Consider the following 17,931-nt stretch of genomic DNA (forward strand, 5'->3'; position numbering starts at 1 on the left):
CTTCCTGACCCCCTCTTCAGTGTACACAACCCCTCCTAGCTTAATGTCATCTGCAAATTTGGAGATATTACATCCAATCCCCACATCCAGATCATTAATGTAAATTGTGAACAGCTGGGGGTCCCAGTACAGATCCTTGTGGCACCCCACTGGTCACCGCCTGCCACTCAGAAAATGAGCCATTTATCCCAACTCTCTGTCTTCTACCTGCCAGCCAGTTCTCAATCTACATCAATACTTTGCCCCCAATCCCATGAGCCTTGATTTTGGAAGCCAGTCGTTTATGCGGGACCTTATCGAAGGCCTTTTGGTGAGTAGAGTGCCACAGGCATCGGTGCTGGGCCTGCAACTGTTCACTATATACGTTAATGAACTGGAAGAGGGGATAGAGTGGGCAAGGTCTGGCAGATAGAGTGCAATGTTGGTAAATGTGAGGTGATCAAGAGGACTCATGTGATGGAGTAATGGGTGGTCCTCCACAGAAAGTTTTTAAAAAGTTTAAAAAAAAAGACAGATAAACAAAGCTGTGAAATAAAATGTTGCAAAATAAACAGATCAAGAAGAGCCTGAAGTTGGCTCTGAAGAAAGAAAAGTCTCCAATGATAAGTAAAGAAGAAGCAAAGAAATTACCAGGGGGAAGAAAAGGTCTTACGAGCAGGGAGCAGGGAGTTCTCCCGAAGAAGATGGCCCTAGCTGCCTGCTTACGGGCTTCGCAGCTTTGGGGTGATGTCCCGTGGGATGGTCGTGGGTGCTGGCTCACAGAGCCAGAGAAAGAAATGCCTGTCAGCATGTGTGGTTCGCACACTAAGGAAGATGCTGAAGAGAACAGACGCTGACAGCTGGATACTGATATAATGGGGAGAAGCCACAGGGAAGGCGACGATAGAAGCAGGCTCAATACGGAGCGAAAATATGGAGCAAAAGAAAGAAGACCAAGAAGATGAAGAAATGCAAGGTAAAAAAAACAAACACAGATGTTGGATAAGAAATATTTTGATAGACAAATAAAGACTTTTAAAAAAATTATGCAAATATTTTGATAGACAAATAAACTATGCAAATATTTTGATAGACAAATAAAGACTATTAAAAAAACTATGCAAGCGACAGATGTAAAAATATAATGAATGGAGAATGTTGTGATAAACGAGAAAGTGAAGTGAAGAAGTGGAAGACAGTGATAGGTGTGGAAATGGAGGTGAATGAATTAAGAAAAAACTGGAAGATAAAGTTAAGGAGATTAAGAAGTCAGATGACTTATTGGCCCAGACAATTGACATTTTAGAGAACTTTAGCAGACAAGATAATATAAAAATAGTGGGCCTGAAGAAAGGTGAAGAAATTACGGATATAAAAGGATTTATAAAAAGATGGATCCCAAAGATTTTGGGAGTAGAAGAACTCCAAGAAGAAATAGAAATTGAAAGAATCCATAGGGCACTGGCGCCAAAGCCGCAACCACAGCAGACACCGCGTTCCATACTGGTAAAACTACTGCGATACACAACAAGAGAGAAAATATTGGAGCTGGTTGTTAGAAGAGTAAAAGAAAACAAGGAACCATTGGAGTACAATGGGGGAAAAAAATTCTCTACCCAGACATAAGCTTCAAACATTTAAAGAAGCGTAAGGAGTTTAACTTAACAAAAACTTTACTATTACAATTTTGTGTTGCGGCGACCTGCACTTTTGAAGATATTCATCCCTGGTGGGACTGTTTTCTGATCCAGAAAAAGCCTGTTATTTTGTGGAACAATTGCCAAAGAAACAAGAAGAAGAAGAGTAAGGAAAATAATAAAAAGACTGTTAAAATAAATAATGTATATAAATAAGAATGAAAGTTAATAGTTGGATTCCTTCTTCTTTGGCTTGGCTTCGCGGACGAAGATTTATGGAGGGGGTAAATGTCCACGTCAGCTGCAGGCTCGTTTGTGGCTGACAAGTCCGATGCGGGACAGGCAGACACGGTTGCAGCGGTTGCAGGGGAAAATTGGTTGGTTGGGGTTGGGTGTTGGGTTTTTCCTCCTTTGCCTTTTGTCAGTGAGGTGGGCTCTGCGGTCTTCTTCAAGGGAGGTTGCTGCCCGCCGAACTGTGAGGCGCCAAGATGCACGGTTTGAGGCGATATCAGCCCACTGGAGGTGGTCAATGTGGCAGGCACCAAGAGATTTCTTTAGGCAGTCCTTGTACCTCTTCTTTGGTGCACCTCTGTCATGGTGGCCAGTGGAGAGCTCGCCATATAACACGATCTTGGGAAGGCGATGGTCCTCCATTCTGGAGACGTGACCCACCCAGCGCAGCTGGATCTTCAGCAGCGTGGACTCGATGCTGTCGACCTCTGCCAACTCGAGTACTTCGACGTTAGGGATGAAAGCGCTCCAATGAATGTTGAGGATGGAGTGGAGACAACGCTGGTGGAAGCGTTCTAGGAGCCGTAGGTGATGCCGGTAGAGGACCCATGATTCGGAGCCGAACAGGAGTGTGGGTATGACAACGGCTCTGTATACGCTTATCTTTGTGAGGTTTTTCAGTTGGTTGTTTTTCCAGACTCTTTTGTGTAGTCTTCCAAAGGCGCTATTTGCCTTGGCGAGTCTGTTGTCTATCTCGTTGTCGATCCTTGCATCTGATGAAATGGTGCAGCCGAGATAGGTAAACTGGTTGACCGTTTTGAGTTTTGTGTGCCCGATGGAGATGTGGGGGGGCTGGTAGTCATGGTGGGGAGCTGGCTGATGGAGGACCTCAATTTTCTTCAGGCTGACTTCCAGGCCAAACATTTTGGCAGTTTCCGCAAAACAGGACGTCAAGCGCTGAAGAGCTGGCTCTGAATGGGCAACTAAAGCGGCATCGTCTGCAAAGAGTAGCTCACGGACAAGTTTTTCTTGTGTCTTGGTGTGAGCTTGCAGGCGCCTCAGATTGAAGAGACTGCCATCCGTGCGGTACCGGATGTAAACAGCGTCTTCATTGTTGAGGTCTTTCATGGCTTGGTTCAGCATCATGCTGAAGAAGATTGAAAAGAGGGTTGGTGCGAGAACACAGCCTTGCTTCACGCCATTGTTAATGGAGAAGGGTTCAGAGAGCTCATTGCTGTATCTGACCCGACCTTGTTGGCTTTCGTGCAGTTGGATAATCATGTTGAGGAACTTTGAGGAGCATCCGATGCGCTCTAGTATTTGCCAAAGCCCTTTCCTGCTCACGGTGTCGAAGGCTTTGGTGAGGTCAACAAAGGTGATGTAGAGTCCTTTGTTTTGTTCTCTGCACTTTTCTTGGAGCTGTCTGAGGGCAAAGACCACGTCAGTAGTTCCTCTGTTAGCGCGAAAGCCGCACTGTGATTCTGGGAGAATATTCTCGGCGACACTAGGTATTATTCTATTTAGGAGAATCCTAGCGAAGATTTTGCCTGCAATGGAGAGCAGCGTGATTCCCCTGTAGTTTGAGCAGTCTGATTTCTCGCCTTTGTTTTTGTACAGGGTGATGATGGTGGCATCACGAAGGTCCTGAGGCAGTTTTCCTTGGTCCTAACAAAGCTTGAAAAACTCATGCAGTTTGACATGCAGAGTTTTGCCGCCAGCCTTCCAGACCTCTGGGGGGATTCCATCTATACCTGCTGCTTTGCCACTTTTCAGTTGTTCGATTGCCTTATATGTCTCATCCTGGGTTCGACGAAAACAGCCAGGAAATCCAGGAGCTGCTGGCAAAGAAGCGAGCTGCCCACCAGGCTCACCTTACAAAGCCCTCCTGTCCAGAGAAGAAACAAGCCTTCCGTCGCGCACGCAGCCATCTTCAGCGCAAACTCTGGGAGATCCAAAATGAGTGGTGGACTAGCCTCGCCAAGCGAACCCAGCTCAGCGCGGACATTGGCGACTTCAGGGGTTTCTACGAGGCTCTAAAGGCTGTGTACGGCCCCTCACCCCAAGTCCAAAGCCCGCTGCGCAGCTCAGACGGCAAAGTCCTCCTCAGCGACAAGATCTCCATCCTCAACCGATGGTCAGAACACTTCCAATCTCTTTTCAGTGCCAACCGCTCAGTCCAAGATTCCGCCCTGCTCCAGCTCCCTCAACAGCCCCTAAGGCTAGAGCTGGATAGTTGGATTATAGATGTTTAAAAAAAGAAAAAAATGCTTTGTTATAAATATAGAGTGATTTCTCTGGGGGGAGGGGGTGGGGAGGATCTCTCCACTGCGAAATTTGTTGACATTTGCAGTAAATGAAGCAACCTACGAAGAAAGGGGAGTTGTGGTTGTCTTGCGAGGTAGCAAGTGCAACTCATTAAGGGGGGGATTTAATGTTGCTTTCTTTAATCTTTTTATGGTTTTTGTTATTTTCTTACTAATTGTGTCAGTGCATATGGTAAAGAATAAGAACATTCAAAAGTGTGATTTTAGAAGAGAAATGGGCTGAAGAGGTGGAATAGAAGTGAAAATGGATTGATAGGATGAATACATTGAAATGTATGACAATTAACATTAAAGGAATTCACAATCAAATCAAGAGGAAAAGAATTACTGACACTACTTAAAAAGGAAAAAAATAAACAAAGCATTCGCAACAGAGTCAGAACATCTCAAACTGAAAAGAGACTGGGTAGGTAACATAGTACCATCATTGTACAATTCAAAAACCAGGGGAGTAGCTATCCCAGTTAATAAGAATTTGCCAATTAAAATAAAGAAAGTAATAACAGACCCGATGGGTAGATATGTAATGATGATATGTCAGATTTATTCAGAATCTTGGAACTTGTTAAACATTTATGCACCTAATGAAGATGACCAGGAATTTATGCAGGACATTTTTTTAAAGATAGCAGATGCACAAGGACATATTTTACTAGGGGGAGTCTTTAATTTTAACCTTGACCTATCAATAGATAAAACCGGGAGGACCACTACAAAAAAAAAGCAGCTAAATTTACATTAAATTCAATGCATGATATGAGAATAAACCAAAAGAAAGAGATTATTCATATTATTCAAACAGGCATAAAACCTATTCTAGAATTGATATGTTCTTATTGTCGGTCAGATTCAAGGGAGAGTTCGAAAGACTGAATATGAGACCAGACTTTTATCAGACTATTCACCCTTGTTGTTGACAATTGCTCTAGAGATCATTCCATCAAAAACACACAGTTGGAGTCTGAATCCCATATTAAAAAGGCAAGACTTTCGGGAATACATAGAACAACAAATTAAAATATACTTCGAGACAAATGCAAATTTTGTAACAGACAAATTTATATTATGGGATGCAATGAAAGCCTTTATTAGATGACAAATAATTAGATATACAACCAAGATTTAAAAAGAATACATTCGGGAAATAGAGCAGTTGAAAAAAGAGATACTAACTATAGAGAAAGATTTAATAAAAAAGGAAGATATGGAGAAAAAGAGAGAATTGACAGAAAAAAATAAAATATGATAAGTTGCAAACATACCAAGTGGAGACAAATATTATAAAAACAAAACAAAGATATTATGAATTAGGAGAGAAAACCCACAAAATTTTGGCTTGGCAACTGAAAACAGAACAAGTATCAAGGAAGGATGATAAACAGATCTCATCTAACCCATTAGAGATCAACAGAGATTTTATAAGCAATTATATCAAACCGAAAACCTATGGAAAAGAGACAAAATAGATGAATTTTTGTCAAATATTGAATTATCCCAATTACAATTGGAAAATCAAAATAAACTACTAAAGCACCTGACAATTACAGAAATACATGATACATTAATGACTGCTAAATTATAAAGCACAAGGCAAAGATGGATTTCCCACAGAATTTTATAAGATAGTCAATAATCTGATAATTCTTCCCCTCTTAGAGGTAATGAAACAAATGGAAGAGACCCAGAATTTGCCCGACTCATGTAAAATGGCAATAATCTCAGTAATTCCAAAAACAGGGAAGGACCAAAATCATATAGACCAAAATCTCTACTAAATACAGACTATAAACTAATTGCAGAACTATTAGTGAACAGATTAACAGATTGTGTGCTGAAATTAATGAAGTTAGATCAGATGGGATTTGTTGAAAACAAAAGAACAGCAGATAATGTGTGTAAATTTATTAATTTGATTCATACAGCACAAATAAACAAAGCACCAATTGTGGCAATAGCTCTTGATGCAGAGAAAGCCTTTGATAGGGTTGAATGGAGTTACCTTTTTAAAGTACTACACAAATTCAAATTACCAGAAAAATATATTAATTGGATCGGAGGACTGTATAATGGTCCTGAAACAAAAGTGGTAACAAATGAATATATTTCAGACCACTTTAAATTGAGTAGGTCAACAAGGCAGGGATGCCCATTATCTCCTTCCCTGTTTGCTTTGGCTTTAGAACCATTGGTAGAGCTGATAAGAAAAGATCCTTCAATAAAGGGAATAAAAATAAAAGAGGAAGAATTTAAAATTAACTTTTTGCAAATGATGATATGGTATACTTAACGGACCCAGATAAATCAATAAAAAGGTTATATACAATATTGAAAGAATATGGGACAATTTCAGGATACAAGGTTAATTTGTTAAAAGTGAGGTGATGCCAATGGACAAAGTCGATTATATGAAATGTAAAAGGGAATCACCTTTCAAATGACAATCACAGGCCATACGTTACTTAGGTATCAGAATAGATAATTTAAATCATTTGTGTAAATTAAATGATCAACTGTTAATAAAGAAAATACTAGAGAAATGGAAGGAACTACCACTAACTAAACTAAAATGAATGTACTTCCACAACTACAGAGCTCATTCCAAACGCTACCGTTTCCCTTGACGGAATTTAAAAAAAAATTTGAATAAATTAATAAAGTTTCTATGGAAGGGTTTAAAAATAAGCAAGAGTAGCTTTGGAAATATTAACATGGGCATGTAAACAAGGGGGATTGCAGCTATCAAATTTCAAAAGCTATTACAGGGGAACATAGTTAAGATGTTTGTCAAATTTTTATCAGGTGGGAGAAAAACTTGCTTGGCTCAAGATAGAATTACAGGTACACAATCCTTTATCCGGAACACTTGGGGAACAGTGGGATGAGAAACTGGTGCAACATAACAATCTACCAATATTACATCATATACTAAAAATGTGGAATACACCTGGAACGAAAGATGATAAATTATCAAAGACCAAAAATGTTATTAATCAAAGCCCATTAATTCCTTTTACAAAAGACAATCTTTTTTTAAGGTATGGGCAAGAAAAGAAATTAAAAGAATAAAAGATTGCTTTTTGGGAAATAATTTATTGACATTTGAACAGTTAAAAGAGAAATATGGAATATCATGTGGTACAATATTTTCATATTATCAGCTGAGAACTTATTTGAAAGAAAAGTTGGGAGCCTCATCGAAGATTACCTGAGAGTAGTTGCTATGAATATTTAATCACAGGCACAGTGATAGTTTAAATTTTTTAAAATCACAAATACAAGGAAAATGATGAAGTAACACAGAAACACAAACAAGGTTGGGGAAAAAAGATTTAAATATAAAGAATGAAACCTGGAAGGAAATATGTTCAGGTACCATGATTGATACAATAAATACTGTTTCATATGAAACAATACAATTAGCTCCATAGATTATATGTTACACCTCAAAAGTTAAAAGAATGGAATCCAACACTATCGGACAAAAGCTTCTGTTGTAAACAAGAAATTGGTACAATAATACATGCAATTTGGACATGTACAAAAGTCAAAACCTTTTGGGATCATTTAAACTTAATATTAAATAGAATTACAAAAAATAAGAAACTAAAAGACTCAAAAATCTTCCTGTTAAACAACATCTTCTTTCTTCTTTGGCTTGGCTTCGCGGACGAAGATTTATGGAGGGGGTAAAAGTCCACGTCAGCTGCAGGCTCGATTGTGGCTGACATGTCCGATGCGGGACAGGCAGACGCGGTTGCAGGGGAAAATTGGTTGGTTGGGGTTGGGTGTTGGGTTTTTCCTCCTTTGCCTTTTGTCAGTGAGGTGGGCTCTGCGGTCTTCTTCAAAGGAGGTTGCTGCCCGCCGAACTGTGAGGCGCCAAGATGCACGGTTTGAGGCGATATCAGTCCACTGGCGGTGGTCAATGTGGCAGGCACCAAGAGATTTCTTTAGGCAGTCCTTGTACCTCTTCTTTGGTGCACCTCTGTCATGGTGGCCAGTGGAGAGCTCGCCATATAACACGATCTTGGGAAGGCGATGGTCCTCCATTCTGGAGACGTGACCCACCCAGCGCAGCTGGATCTTCAGCAGCGTGGACTCGATGCTGTCGACCTCTGCCAACTCGAGTACTTCGACGTTAGGGATGAAAGCGCTCCAATGAATGTTGAGGATGGAGTGGAGACAACGCTGGTGGAAGCGTTCTAGGAGCCGTAGGTGATGCCGGTAGAGGACCCATGATTCGGAGCCGAACAGGAGTGTGGGTATGACAACGGCTCTGTATACGCTAATCTTTGTGAGGTTATTCAGTTGGTTGTTTTTCCAGACTCTTTTGTGTAGTCTTCCAAAGGCGCTATTTGCCTTGGCGAGTCTGTTGTCTATCTCGTTGTCGATCCTTGCATCTGATGAAATGGTGCAGCCGAGATAGGTAAACTGGTTGACCGTTTTGAGTTTTGTGTGCCCGATGGAGATGTGGGGGGGGGGAGCTGGCTGATGGAGGACCTCAGTTTTCTTCAGGCTGACTTCCAGGCCAAACATTTTGGCAGTTTCCGCAGAACAGGGCGTCAAGCGCTGAAGAGCTGGCTCTGAATGGGCAACTAAAGCGCCATCGTCTGCAAAGAGTAGTTCACGGACAAGTTTCTCTTGTGTCATAACAACATAAAAGATAAAGAATTGGGTCTAAAATTAGACAGGGTTCAAAAAAGATTTATTATGATTGAAATCGCATCAGCAAAAAAGTGCATGATGATAACTTGGAAAACGGAAACAAACTTTAAAATACATCAATGGTACATAGAAATGAACAAGTGTATTCCATTAGAAATAATTACCTACAATCGAAAAGACAAATATGCTTTATTTGAACAAATTCGGAAACTGTACATAAGGTTTATTAGAAGCCACCAATTTCAGACCTCCATCTCTTGACATGATAAGTTGCAATTAAGAAAATAAATAAATATAAAATATTGGACGACACGATCTCCTTTTCTTCTATCATGTTTATTTATTCTTCTTTCTTTTCCTTTTCTTTCTGGCTTTAAGTTATAGGGAGTGGGGGAAGGGGGAAAAGAATGTAAATGTCATTGTGTACATATTAACACCGAATATCTATCCAAATTGTTACTGACATGGATCACACGAAGAATTAAATAATACAATTATATAAAAAAAAATTAGGTTATCCACTTAGGAAGGAAAAATGGAAGATCAGATGATTATTTAAATGGCACGTGATTGCAGTATTCTGCCGTGCTGAAGAACTTGAGATTGCTTGTGCATGAATTGTAAAAGGTTGGTTTGCAGGTGCAGCAGGCTATCAAGAAGGCTAATTAAATGTTCGCTGTCATTCCTCGAGGGATTGAATTTAGGAACAGGGAGGATATGTTGCAACCTCAAGGTACTGCTGAGGCCGCATCTGCAATTCTGCAGGCAATTCTGGCCTCTTTACTTGAGGAAGGAGCTACTGGCTTTGAAGGTGTAGAGGAGATTCACCAGGTTGATTCCAGAGATGAGGGCGGTTAGCCTATGAGGAGAGATTGAGTCATCTGGGACAATTCTCACTAGAATTTAGAAGAATGGGTAAGGATGAAGCATGGAACATCTGTTTTTCATTAATCCTACTTGGCAATGTATTCTCTTGACCCCTTCAAGCCCTCCTTAGTCCTTTATTAAGTTCCTTCCTGTTTTTGCTTCCTAAATCTAATGCATGCTTCCTTTTACCACTTAACTAGGTTCTTCACTTGTTTTGTCAACCATGGTTCCCTTTTCCTACCATCTTTTTCTTGTCTCAGTGGGACAAACTTATCCAGAACACTGTGCAAGTAGTCACAGAACATCCTCCAAGTTACTTCTGTACTTTCTCCCTTGATCCTGTCTCATCCCATTGTAATCAGCCCTTCCCCAATTAAACACTTTACCATTTTGTCTGCTTTTATCCTTGTCCTTTCTTTGGCTTGGCTTCGCGGATGAAGATTTATGGAGGGGGTAAAAAGTCCACGTCAGCTGCAGGTTCGTTTGTGGCTGACAAGTCCGATGCGGGACAGGCAGACACGGTTGCAGGGGAAAATTGGTTGGTTGGGGTTGGGTGTTGGGTTTTTCCTCCTTTGCCTTTTGTCCATAGCTATGCTAAAACTCAGGGAATAGTGGTCTCTATCACTGAAATGCTCCTCCACTGAGAGGTGAGTCACCTGACCAGGTTCATTGCCCAATACTAGATCCAGTATAGAATCTCCTCTAGTTCACTATCCTCATCAAGGACCCTCACCACCCCAGTCCATGCCCTTTTCTCACTGCTACTATCAAGAAGGAAGTATAGGAGCCTGAGGACGCATGCTCAACGATACAAATCCAGTTGCTTCCACCTACCATCAGAGTTTTGAACATACAATGAACCTATAGACATTACTTCCCGTTTTCTCTTTTTTGACTAATTATCTATTTTTAAAAATATTGCATTTACGGAATTGTAAATTATAGAATTTTGTACCTTGTTCTGCACAGTCAGCTACCTGTTCTTGGTGACATTGAGAGAGCAATATTGTTGTCCTGGCACCACCAAACCAGATTCTCAATCTCCACCTGATTAATCAAGTTATTCTGCCTATAATGGTGGTATCTTCAGCAAATTGTAGATTGAGTTGGAACTGAAATCGTGGGCAAAGAGTGAGTCAATCAGTGTTCCAAGTTCGCAGCCGTGGGGTGCCCCGTTTTGATGAAAAGGGAGGAGGAGGAGGAGGAGATGATGTTTCTGACATGTCCTGATCGGGGTTTGCTGATAAGGAAGTCAAGGATCCAGTGGCACAGGGACAGACAGAGTCACACCCTTCAGCTTGGTCATGAATTTTACTTGTTATGATGGTGTTATCTGCTCATGGCCCAGCAAGAAGTTCCATTTGTACATTACAGACAACATCGGAAGTACTTTATTCCCTAGAAATTGCTTTAGACACCAAAGTCTTAAAATTAAAGTCTGTCATTTTTGTATTTCATGGAAAAATATGCACAAAATACTTTGCTGGTTAAAATGTGTACCAATTCCAAACATCTTTGCATTAGATTTCATTCATTAACTAATTTTATTTGGGTAGATTTAATCATAAAAAGCTTGATTTTATTTTTGTCTTGCAGTTGAAAAAGATTGGAGGTGGAGGCTTTGGTGAAATCTACGAAGCTGTAGACTTTTTGACCCAGGAAAATGTTGCACTCAAGGTGGAGTCAGCCCAACAACCAAAGCAGGTTCTTAAAATGGAAGTTGCTGTTTTGAAAAAACTACAAGGTTAGTTCTGATGTAATACCTTCTTGGGCTGCTTTATTTCATTTAGTCACTTTTCAGTAGGCTTGATAATCTGAACATTCCGCTCACCTGTGACTCACTGGTGACTTAAAGCCATAACTTGTTACCCACTGCCATGCCTACTGTATTCCCCACTGCTGGTGGTTTATGCATCACCTGACTGTGGACACATGGGAGAGACAATGTGTCAAGTCCCTGTGTGTGCATAACTTGTAATTTGCAGTGGAAACACTTGGACATGGAATTGTTTACAGGTAGTTCCTGAATTATGACCATAATGGGGACGGGAGGATTGGTTGCAACTCTGGTTTGGTCCTAAGTCAGGGAACGAGGACCTCAGGTTGGCGCTGGGTGGTGGGGGGGGGGGGGGGGGGGTGGACCTCAGGTTGCCCCTGGGAATGAGGACTTCGGGCTGCTGCCAGGAGTGGGGACCACTTTATACAGTACATAATATGAAGTTGTGCAGAAGTTTTAATGAAGATTTAAAAAAAAATTTTGGTTGTATGTGTGGGCGGAAGTTACTTGCGTAGGTTAGAAGTCGAGGACTACTTCTGCTTTGTTGGCCTAGGAAATAGCTTCATACCCATCTCATTTCTAAATAATCACAATGTTATGAAATATTTCGAATGTTTTCCATGTTAGTTACTTAGTAGAAGCGCAAATTGATCTGAGGTCAACTGCGGTTTTGGTTATTTCTCATAAAATTGATCAATAGTCTATGCAATGTATAAAAGTGCTGGAGAATCTCAGTAGGTCACACAACTCGAACAGGACTGCCCGCACAGTAACCAAGGATATTGCATTCTTCCGTCTTCCTTACATCTTCTGTTAATTTTATTCTTTTGTTTCTAGCTCCTTGCATCCCAAATGCCTGACCAAATTGCACCTTACCCTTACCGTGACACAGTCTGAGACCACATTCCTTCCCCGATCTTAATGATCAGAAGCCTCTTGTTACTGGTGATGAAAGGCATTCTGATGGTAATTGGCATAATCTAGCCACCTTCCAACTGAATTCTATGTGGCCATCAGGTGTTCCAAATTCTTATGGTATAATGATGTTTTGTGCAGTGCAATTTATTTTGTTTGCAATTGATTTGTTATCCATTTCCTGTTTGGTTGTTGGTGACGCATTGTCATTGGTTTCTAATATCAAGCATCTTTATCTTCAACCATTTCCAAATCAATTTGTGATGATGGTCTTTGAAAGAATCATGGAATCATTGAAAGAAGTTACAGCCATTTCAGTCACTTTTCACTGCTGGCCAAAAGGACTATTTGGATTGATCCTGCTCTCCAGGATCATCGACTAAATTATTGAATGTGTTGGGAAACAAAATTGTTGAATGTGTTGGGCTTTGCTGCCACCAGGACCCCTCTGCTCCCTGGGAAGCCAGTCGAGGGAGGTGATTCTGGAAGACCATTGGCCAAATCCGGACCTACAGGGACTGAATTTTTATGTTCCGACTGATCTGATCTCATATATGATGGTCGTCCCAGTAAAAAGACACCTGTTTCAGCGTATGACAGTATCCTAAATGATGACTAAAAATCAGCTGGATGTTGTTTAACTGAAACTTGGACTTTGGATCCTCTTTCTGAAAGAAAACACAAGGATCTGGTGTGGAATACTTTAGGAGTCAACACTGGTAAAGCTCAGCCTCTGCAGTTTAGATGTATTGCATTATCTTATGGATGTGAAATTCAACAATTTATTTTTTTGTAGAGGCATTTGTGCACCAGCAGGCTGTATCTTTTGTTGGAATATTTTATAATTTTTCACAGAGGCCTGTCCAGTCATATACCGCGTCCTGCCAACAATGGCAGTTCACAATCTCGCACATGTACTCCTTTTGTCTATGACCGTAGATACAAACCCACGTCATTACCCACCCCCTCTCCCCCCACCTATAAAACTAAGCGATTCATTCATGCTACAATGTCAATAACAATAACACACACTAACTTTAAGGAAATGAATAAGAGTACAAATAATAAAAAAAGAAACAGGGACCATCTCGGCTCAATGGACGGCTTCCGGATCGGTGCTCATTTTTGACTTTCCTTGATCGGGATCAGTGCGGGAGAGAGGGAACCGCAGCAGGGAACTGCAGAACAATCACTTCCACGCTCCTATGTTGTGCATGTATGGCTGCCAAATCTTCCGAAAGGTGCTGTACTTGTTTCTCAGATTGTAAGTTATTTTCTCCAGGGGAACGCAATTTTGCATTTCCTTCTTCCATCGCTCGATACTAAGAATAGAGTCAAACTTCCAGGTCACTGCAATGCACTTCCTGGCCACCACCAATGTGATTAACACAAATAGGATTTGAAATTTGGACAGCTTCATTGTCAGCCTTATGTCCATTATATTTCCCAACAGGAACAACTCCGGGTCCTGAGGGAACTGTTTACCTATAATTTTCTCCAGGACTTGGCCTTTCTTCTTTGGCTTGGCTTCGTGGACAAAGATTAATGGAGGGGTAATGTCCACGTCAGCTGCAGGCTTGTTTGTGGCTGACAAGTCCAATGCGGGACAGGCAGACATGGTTGCAGCGGTTGCAAGGGAAAATTGGTTGGTTGGGGTTGGGTGTTGGGTTTTTCCTCCTTTGATCTAGGACTTGGCCTAGATCTATCCAAAAGGACCTCACCTTGGCACATGACCAGGTTGTATGCATGAATGTCCCGGTTGCAACACTGCACCTAAAGCATTGATCCGGGAGATCTGATTTTGATCTATTGATTTTCTGTGGTGTTATGTACAATTGGTGCAAAAAGTTATACTGGACCAGCCTGTACCTTGCATTAATGACCGTGGTCATGCTTTCCCGGCACAGGTCGGACCAGCACCTTTCATCAATTTTAATACCCAAGTCCGACTCCCATCTTTCTCCTGACTTATGAAGACCTGGTTTGGGTCCCTCTGGAACAGGTAATACATTGCTGAAATAAATTTCTTGCCAATCCCCCTTCGAATCAGGGCCTCTATGCTACTGCAACGAGGTAGGACCATACCTGGACCTAATACGTCCCGTAGAAAAGACCTTATTTGAAGATAGCAGTGGAATGTTTTATTTGGTAAATCATAATTATTTTTGAACTGTTCAAACTACATTAATTTCCCTTGCTCGTAACAGTCCTCTATACACCTGACTCCCTTACTGAGCCAGATGTCCAGAATTCTGTTACCCACCGTCAGTGGTATTAATTTATTCGGAGTCGAGGGTGTTTTTAGGGACAACCCCATTTTAATATCCAAACACAGGTGATTTTGGCCCAGATACTAATCACTTGTTTTAATATGGGGCTGCACCTCTTCCCTGTCAACGATTTAATGACCCATTTAAAAATAAACTCCTCTGCTATCTTCTCGCCCACCAGGAGCAGATCAGTTTGTGCCCAGGATGGTACATCTCCTCCCTGAAAAAGGGAGGCGATGTATCTCGACTGAGCCGCCCAATAATATTTTTTGAAGTCCGGCAATCTCAATCCACCTAGACTATAGTCCCATGTTAATTTTTCCATAGAGACCCTTGATACCTTTCCATTCCAAAGAAACCTCCTAACCATATGTGATAACTGTTTGAAGAAACTCTGGGGCAATGGCACAGGCAATATTCGGAAAAGATATTGGAATCTTGGCAACACATTCATTTTGATGCAGTTGACCCTGCCCACCAGAGTGATAGGCAGGGGCATCCACCTCTAAGTCCTCCTCGACTTTTCCCAGCAAGGAGGCATAATTTAATATTAACTCCTAGGTGTTTGATCCCCTTCTGTGGCCACTTTAAATTAGTAATTCCTTTAAATTGACTCTAATTACCCTCAGTGAGTGGCATCACCTCAGTCTTATCCCAATTGACCTTATACGCAGACAGTTCCCCATAGTCCTCCAGTACCTCGTGCAGTCTAGGCAGAGAAGTCGCAGGGTCTGTAAAATATATCAGTACATCATCAGCAAACAAATTAATTTTGTGTTCCTCCTGGCCCTCTCTATAACCTTTGATGGCTGGATCCTGACGAATGGCTTCTGCCAACAATTCCATTGCCAGCACAAAGAGAGCTGGTGAGAGTGGGCACCCTGGCCTACTAGATCTGGTAAGTGGGAAGGCTGAAGAGACCTGTCCATTGATTACAATTTTCGCCTTGGGTGCGTGGTAAAGCACCCTAATGCAGTTTTGAAAAATTGGTCCCAGCCCTGCTTTCCTCAGCACCTTGAATAAAAATTCCCACTCCAGTCTATTGAAGGCCTTTTCTGCATCCAAGGAGATGGCAAGACCCTTCTCATTTCTATATTGGGCCAGATACATAACACTCAGCGATCTGCCAATATTATCTGCTGCCTGCCTTCCCTGCAAAAAGCCTATCTGATTCTTATTTATCAATTTTGGCAAATACAATGCCAATCTATTTGCCAGGACTTTGGCTAGGATCTTGTCATTGGTATTCATCAGAGAAATTGGCCTCTAGGAAGAGGGCATAAGTGGATCCTTACCCTTCTTCAAAATCGTCGTAACATTCGCCACTACAAAAGATTCCGCAGGGACCTTATTTCCCGCGCCTGGTCTATCACCTCCATATAAAGAGGCATTAATGTCCATAAATTCTCGGTAGAACTCAGATAGGAACCCATTCTCCCCCAGAGACTTGCCTGTTTGCAACGCACTCAATGCTTTACCCAGTTCTTCCTCAGTAAAAGGAAGATCTAATCCTGTCTGATCTTCTGGGCTCAGGCAGGGGAGGTCTAATCTGGGCAGGAACTTGTCCTCTTGGTTGATGTCCCCAGACAATTCAGATTTATATAATCCTTCATAAAATTCCCTGAAGGGTGGGAGAGAAGGGAGGAACAGAGCTGGAGGGGTGAGGAGGAAAAAAAAAATTCCCTGAAGATCTCATTAATTTCCTTTGGTTTATACGAGAACTAGCCATTCCCCATCTGTATTGCATTAATTGTTCTAGAGGCTTGTTCTGCCCTCAACTGCCATGTGAGTACCTTATGAGCTCTCTCCCCAACTCGTAATATTTTTGTCTTGACCTCATAATAGCCTTTTCCATACTATACGTCTAAAGCGTATTATATTCCAATTTCTTTTTCGTGAGAACTCTAATGGTCCTCTAGGCCTGATTCCTGAAAATCCTTCTCTAATTGGGTAATATCCTTTTCCAATTCCTCCACTTCCCTCATAAAGCTTTTCTTGACCATCTTCATATACCCAATTATCTGACCCCTCAAGTACACCTTGAGGGTGTCCCATAGAAGAAATTTATCTGGAGTAGAGGGGCAGTTGTCCTCATAAAACTGAGTTATTTGAGATCTTATAAAGCTACAAAACTCCGGCTTTCTCAATAGCAAAGTATTGAGATGCTACCTGTATGCTGTGTCCTACTTATATGGCATGCTTATAGTTATGACCAGGGGGAATAGTCTGAGAGAAATCTCATTCTGTACTCTGCTTCCATGCTCCTACCCTCTAAATGGGCTGAAGCCAAAAAGAAATCTATTCTAGAGTAGGAGTCATGTTGTTTCGAGTAGAATGAGTAGTCTCTCTTTCGGATGATTTCTACACCACACATCTATTAAATTCAACTCTCTCATACAGTCAATGGTGCCTTTTGCCGCTCTGGTCCTAGTTATACGTTTTGTGAACTTGTCAAATACAGGATCCAGGCATAAATTAAAGTCTCCCGCTATCAAAATATTTTCACTTCCCTCTGCCAAACGTAGGGAATAGTCCTGTAAACATTTTTCATCATCAAAATTGGGGGTGTAGACATTAACTAGAGTCCAGGACTCTGAGTATATTTGACAGTGCACCATTATGAATTTACCCATTATGTCTGCATTCACCCTCTGCACCTGCACTGGAACACTCTTCCTTATTAAAAGTGCCACTCCCCTTGCTTTTGAGCCAAATGAGGAGGATATAACCTGGCCCACCCACTCTTTTTTCTAACTTTTGATGTTCCCGCTCAGTTAAATGTGTCTCTTGAAGAAAGACCAAATCCACCCCCATTTTCTTAATGTGTGCCAAGACCCTTTTCCGTTTCACCGGACTGTTTAGGTCATTAACATTAAAAGAGACTACCTTTATGCTCTTAGTCATTATCTCCAGGTTCTTCCCAAAGTACCTCCCCCCTCGCTGCCACCCCCCCCCCCCAATCTCTTAACATCCGACCTTTGATCCGCTCCACCCAAGCCGTGAGAATAAGCAAATAAAAAACAAAGGGGAGGCAAAGACAATAATTCAAATAACTGAGCAGAACAACATGAAACCAAGTGCAAAAGACATTCACAGTCCCCTTAATCCCATATAACTCTCCCAATGCAACCTCTGTCCCATACTACATTCACCCTTCCATCCGTTTTTCTGACAGCCTCCTTTGGCTGCTTCGGCTGTCAACCATTCCCCATAACAAAAGGTTGTGCCACCGGCACCCATCTAATCATCTGAGTTCCTCGGGAAAAGTC

The 17,931-nt window shown here is 41.5% G+C and overlaps 1 protein-coding gene across 8 annotated transcripts in view; it reads left to right on the plus strand.

Annotated features, from left to right (window-relative positions):
• Positions 1–17,931, plus strand: part of LOC138753854 (tau-tubulin kinase 2-like) — a 250,204-nt gene that overhangs the window by 88,962 nt on the left and 143,311 nt on the right. For all 8 annotated transcript variants that reach the window (XM_069917342.1, XM_069917349.1, XM_069917348.1 and 5 more), the window contains one exon: positions 11,297–11,444. In XM_069917342.1, the coding sequence (XP_069773443.1) occupies positions 11,297–11,444 (148 nt within the window). The remainder of the gene's footprint in view (positions 1–11,296; positions 11,445–17,931) is intronic.

The sequence above is a fragment of the Narcine bancroftii genome, chromosome 2, assembly GCF_036971445.1.
Source record: "Narcine bancroftii isolate sNarBan1 chromosome 2, sNarBan1.hap1, whole genome shotgun sequence".
NCBI classification, from domain to species: Eukaryota; Metazoa; Chordata; class Chondrichthyes; order Torpediniformes; family Narcinidae; genus Narcine; species Narcine bancroftii.